This window comes from Triticum aestivum, chromosome 3D (genome assembly GCF_018294505.1).
Source record: "Triticum aestivum cultivar Chinese Spring chromosome 3D, IWGSC CS RefSeq v2.1, whole genome shotgun sequence".
Lineage (NCBI taxonomy): Eukaryota > Viridiplantae > Streptophyta > Magnoliopsida > Poales > Poaceae > Triticum > Triticum aestivum.
The window spans coordinates 567,613,594-567,619,272 of NC_057802.1; the positions used below are offsets into that span (position 1 = coordinate 567,613,594).

Genomic DNA, 5,679 nt, shown 5'->3' on the forward strand with positions numbered 1-5,679 from the left:
CAAATGTGCAGGTCAACATTGTAGATGCCCTAACGCGAATCATCAAATGTCTGTAGATGTGTCAATGTACACGGTGCACCCGAGGGGAATGTAGGTCATTCAACTTACAAGTTTTTTTATTGACTTTTGATCAACTTCTGCTTGTGCGCAACCCTAAACACATCAACAGAAAAGATCTCTTCACATCACTTCATAATAAATGATAGGATGGTCTTTCTAAAAGTATGTTGTCCGCGCCGATAAGCAGCCTATGTATCGTACAACCGCGGTACCCAACTAGACTATTTTCTTGTTGCGCCTAGTTACCTTCTTTTTGCTTCTTCAAGTAGTATACCACTAACCAACGAGAGCCTGTATGGTTTCTGTTTTGGGGTTTTTGGTTTGTCCGGTTTCTTCTATCTTTTTTATTTTTCCCACTTTTTTTTCCTTTTTCCTCTTTTTTTCTTTTTTCAGTTTACTTTATTTTTAAAATTCGTGGACTATTTTTAAATGGTGAACTTTCTTCAAATCTGTGAACTTTTCAAATTCATAAACATTTTCTTAAAATCACGAAAAAAATGAATACATGAATTTTCTTTTTCAAATCCAAGAACACTTTTCAACTTTTATGAACTATTTTGCAAAGCAGGCGAATTTTGTTCAGACTCATTAACTTTCATAAAAAGAAACTGATGAACTTTTTCCAAATCCGTGAACACTTGGGCCGGCCAAACAGGCGTACGATGGAAGCCGGCGCGTAGTTGGGCCAACGCCTAAGCATTCTTTTCTTCTTCTATATGTTTTATTTTTCTTTTCTTTTTTTTGTTAACTCCAATTTCTCCTTTTTGAACTTTCGTTTTCTGAAACCTGCTCAAAAATATGAAATATTGTTTGGAACACCAAAAACTATTCTTGTTGACAAAGATTGGTTACAATTTTAAAAAATGTTTTGGAATTTATAAAAATGCTCTTGTTTTCAAATATTTATTCACAAATTTAAGAAATATTTGCGTTTAAAAAAAGTTCATAAATTTCTTTTAAAAAGTATGTTTTTTGTAATTTGTGTTTAACATCAACTGTTGGGAATTTGTTAACGTTTGCTGGACCGAGTAGTAATTCACCAACATGTCCTTTTTAGACTGGCGATGAACTGCATGAATGAAAGAGCTGTTGGATTTTTGCAATATGCTTTCAAATAAATCTAGTACGCCTTTATCAGTTTAAGATTGCGCAGGCCTCGAATGCCTTTATGCTTGGAATTATATTAATTGACGAAGTTGCTATGCTGTTTTTAATGGATGCTGTTGCAAACTACGATCTAAACTTTTCTGTCAATTAATATATATTGCTTCCTTCTGAATTTATGAACCAGGTTGAAACTATAGAGCAGGGCAAAGACTAAAGTGAACTTCCTTCCAAAAATGTGTTCAACACATTTTTTTTGAAGAGATATAAAATTCCATTGCACAATAAACAGGGCATTTTTCAGGTACCTTCGATGGCGAGTTATCATCAAGCAATAACTATTTGTTGGAATAAGCCACGGTATGGGTGGTGATCATGTGCGTGTGTGCGCGATGATCGAGACAGTCGCCGGTCCGTTGCCGCGTCGCGGCCGTGGCAAGGTGTACGTATGGGCGTACGTGTGTATCATGTGTGCGTGCGCGCGCATGCATGGGGCGTGTAGGTGCACGAGTACGTGCTTGTGTTTGCGTTAAGGTCTAGATCGAGTCCGGACGTCGGTTTGGCCACGTTCGAGGATAGATTAGAGTCAAGCCAGGTTTGTAGCTAGCTCCGTTGTGTAACAACGGCGGGCGTGTGATGGCATCCAGGTCAAGCGGAGGAGTGGGCAGCTCACGTTGGATAACCGGATCGCCAGGAAGCGTACGTGGGGTGACCGCGGCGTGCGTGGGCTCTACGTCCCGGTTAGCTACAAATACGGCTGTATATCGAGTCAGTTGTAACAGTTCGAGCTGGAAAAAATCGCTGTTTGGCAGCGAGGCGTTCGTCGCCACAAAATCTCTGTGTGCTCACTTCTTCTTCTACCTCCGTCCCTAGAGAGCTAGCTAGGGTTAGACCCAACACTATTCCACCACAAGGCGCTCATAACCAACGCCCAGAATAAAGATGAGCTACTATCAAACAGACAATCCATCTATCCAATAAGGGATGAAATTAGCAAGTGTCCCGAGCACATTTCAACCAATTTACCCTCCTGAGCCCTGACTGACAATTAGCCTGACTTGACGGCGATTATGAGCACGTGAGATCACTAGAAGAACGAAACCAGTAGCCAGAATCCGGAGAAAGAAGAAGCAGCTTGCAGCAACCACGTGATGAACGCCAGGACGACCGAAAGCGCGAACTGTTGGCAGGCCAGCTTCGAGTATGTCTCGCAGAAGTGCACATCCCACATGAAGAAAATTGTCAGGCTCGCGGAGGCACAGGCTCCTGAGAACATGAAAACCGCCACGACCTGCAATGCATTCACAATTGATGTTTTCACTCAGACTCAGATAGACCTTTGCTAGCTCAAGATTCCAAGAACTGCTCAAGTAAAAAATTGATTTCACAGGGTATCTGGACTCTGCTTGTGAGATGTAACAACTTTGGCTATGAGAAATGACAGCCATTAGTTCTAATAACAGAAAAAAAGAACCATTGATAAACTATACCGTTGGTTAACCAAAAGTCACACGAAACATATTGGTTGTTGACATATATTGCTCAAATGGACAATTCATCGGCAAAGTTCTATATATCAGGCTACCTTATTCTCTTAGATGGAGGCAGAACAAGAACTAGGCCAATACAAAACCATGAGTTGCACTTATCCTGAATTTTGTTTTTTTGTAAGAACTAATGATAAAAAATCTGAGCTCAATTAATTCCGAAGTACCACATGGACAATAGAAGAGACAAAGTGAACGACTTACCCAGTCAACCATAACAATGATCAATAGATTATCCGGGGTGTGAAGATCCTTTTTATTCCTTAGAGCAAAGATATCCTTACAAGCAAGGCCCAAACTCCAGATAATCTGCAGGATCAACGCTAGATTCATATAGCTGAAATGAAGGGACACCAGAATACACTCGTTAGATGATGTCGACAAAACACACTCGAGTTTCCTGCCCAAGCAGTTCTGAAGAGTAGTCAAGAAATTGAAGACTTTATGCAGTTCATAGTCTCAATGACATGAACTTGATGTGAAAAATATAAATAATTGGCACACACCAGCATACAGTCAAGACATGTATGTTGACCTATAAAACCTAACTTTTAACAATTCTAAAAAATATTATAATGCATGGGAGGAAAAACTGTGGATTAAATGAAAAATGTATGGCTTCGTTACACATACACAAAAGGAAATATGTCCAATATTCTGATTCCCAATACCACTGGAAAATTAAAATGTTGCAGCTCGCATTTCAGACAAAAATTGTATCTCTAGTCATTCATAGAAAACATTAAAAGACGGTAACAGAGCAATCGGCTCTTTTTATGAAAAAGAACACTCAAGTTCAAGTAAACTCCCCAGATTATCGACAATTGAACATAAACATGTACGATGTCGAGTTTGTGGTCCTATAAACAGGCATGAACTCTGCAATGGAACAAAATCTACTACATAAAACCGTCTTAAAACTTGAATAAAGAAGTCACCGAATGAAGTCTCGTTTCCTTTGCTCCAGTGAGGCCATATATTTGCTACTAGTTGGGTGGGTGACCGGACAAACACCAGTTACTAATTTTGAGAGCATTGAAGGTAGTCATGGAGATATGTTTCGAAGTTTATCGAATGAGTAAGTTGGTGGAGGCCTCCTAATTCTGCCGTATGTAGATAGATACTTGTGTATGCATGATGTACTGGTTAGCAAATGTACTTTAAGAAGTTAATCCAAGTGTTACCCAAAAAATTGGGCAGTGATTTGTATGTCATGATGCTGAAGGAAAATTTATTGTATTCGCCAACAACACGATCAAGCCTTTTGTGAATGAACTATGAAGTGGTTCCATCTTCCAAGTGTAGGATTTCCCTTCTAAGTGTTAAGCCTAGAAAGTAGAAACTGTTGGGGCGAGCTCAGCTTGCAAGCCTATGCTAAATTCACCCAACCAACTTGTCTCTACTTTATTCCCCAAAGTTTCTCTTGAAATAAAGAGTAAGACTCACCCAACCTAAGACCAAGACACTGGAATGACTCCAACCACTTGGGGTTTGGTTTCACTTCACACACCGGCCTTGTCCTCCAAACGACCAAACCCAGATCGAACGCAACAGACCCACAGCCAATGCTACTTGAGTGATGCTCCATGAATTCGCAAGAAAACACAGGAAGGGGGAGGAAATAAATTAGTAGTAGGGGGGAGGGGAGGGGAGGGAGTACAAGTAGGCGCTGTAGTTGGAGTAGCCGAAGCCGGAGACCATGGAGAAGGTGGAGGCGGCGGCGAAGACGCACTGCGACAGCCGCAGCGCCATGCCGCTCCATGTCCCCGGGCTCCCCACTACGCGCTTCATCCCCTACTCTGCCTGCCTGGGCTCTGCTCTGCTCTGCTTACTGCGGAGAGGTGAGGCGGAGAAGCCGATGGAGTCCTTCCTGGCGTGGATCCGTGGCGCTTGCTGTGTGCGCTTAGCTCGTGTGTGGGGTGGGGAAGGTGATGGCTATGAGCAGCAGCCGGAGAGGTAATCACTGAGCGTCCACCATGTGGTCTGGGTACCTCTGCTCTGCTAGCACCTGGAAACTTCGTGGTAGATTCCTTGCTTGGCCACATCGTCCTCGAGTATACGTACACTTCTGCGCACGCCGTTCGTCACCTTTACTCTTCGTCCCAACCGATACAAGGTCAAATGATGGAGCTGATTCTTTTACTCATTTGTTAGCAAACGATGGATTCATCCGCGATGATTTAATTGCAGAGAGCTTGATGACTACATATTCAAAGAGTTTGTTGATTTATCCGGTTTTTCAGACAATGATGGCCACCAAAATGCTGACATGATGATGATGAATAGCATCCAGGAAGAAACGGGTAAGAAACATGAGCACGTTCTTAACTTCAAGGGTTCAATAAATGGCATTGATAACTCTTTGCCCCAAATAGGATAATTGGTGCAAAGGCTCTATGCGACGACTACTTCAAACCTGGCCCGGTATTCATGAGGCTTTTTTCGGTGTCATCTGTCATTTTTCTTGCGTCTAGTGGACGTTGTGAAGAATTATGATCCCTACTCCATGCTAAGGAAAGAATGTTGCTCTCTATGCAAACAGACACGGCTTCACTGTTTGGGAAAAGCCTAGCAGTAGTGCGGGTTTTAGGCCTACCAGTAGCGCGGGTGGCGGCGCTACTAGTACGGCGTTGCAGCTAAAGGTTAGCAGTAGGGTTGGTTAACCCATGCTACTACTATATCCACTTAGTAGTACCGCTTCCTGGAAAGGGCGCTACTAGTAATTACTAGTAGCGCTTCTCGCAGCCCGCGCTATTACTATTATTTCGTATTATATTTTTTTTATTTCATGTTGTATTTATACACCTTTATACAAGTTTTCATACAGCAGCAATTTAGAGATTGTTTTTATATCATAATGAGTTATTACATCACTGGGTGAAAGAACCATGGACTAGTTTCAAGTGGATGGACATCCACTTGAAACTAATCCTCGGTTCTTTCACCCAATGATATAATAAATATCATC

The 5,679-nt window shown here is 41.9% G+C and overlaps 1 protein-coding gene across 2 annotated transcripts; it reads right to left on the reverse strand.

The window, feature by feature from the left end:
- Nucleotides 1–1,926: 1,926 nt before the first annotated feature.
- Nucleotides 1,927–4,673, reverse strand: LOC123080547 (CASP-like protein 5B3). 2 transcript variants are annotated; one of them, XM_044503476.1, is made up of 3 exons: nt 4,372–4,673; nt 2,916–3,048; nt 1,927–2,455 (listed from the first exon to the last, which is right to left on the reverse strand). In XM_044503476.1, the coding sequence occupies exons 1-3, from the start codon at nt 4,500–4,502 to the stop codon at nt 2,252–2,254; spliced, it is 468 nt and encodes a 155-aa protein (XP_044359411.1). In that variant the 5' UTR covers nt 4,503–4,673; the 3' UTR covers nt 1,927–2,251. The 2 variants fall into 2 exon arrangements, with proteins under 2 accessions (XP_044359411.1, XP_044359412.1); XM_044503477.1 differs by having other exon boundaries at nt 2,916–3,020; nt 4,372–4,641.
- Between the last annotated feature and the right edge of the window lie 1,006 nt (nt 4,674–5,679).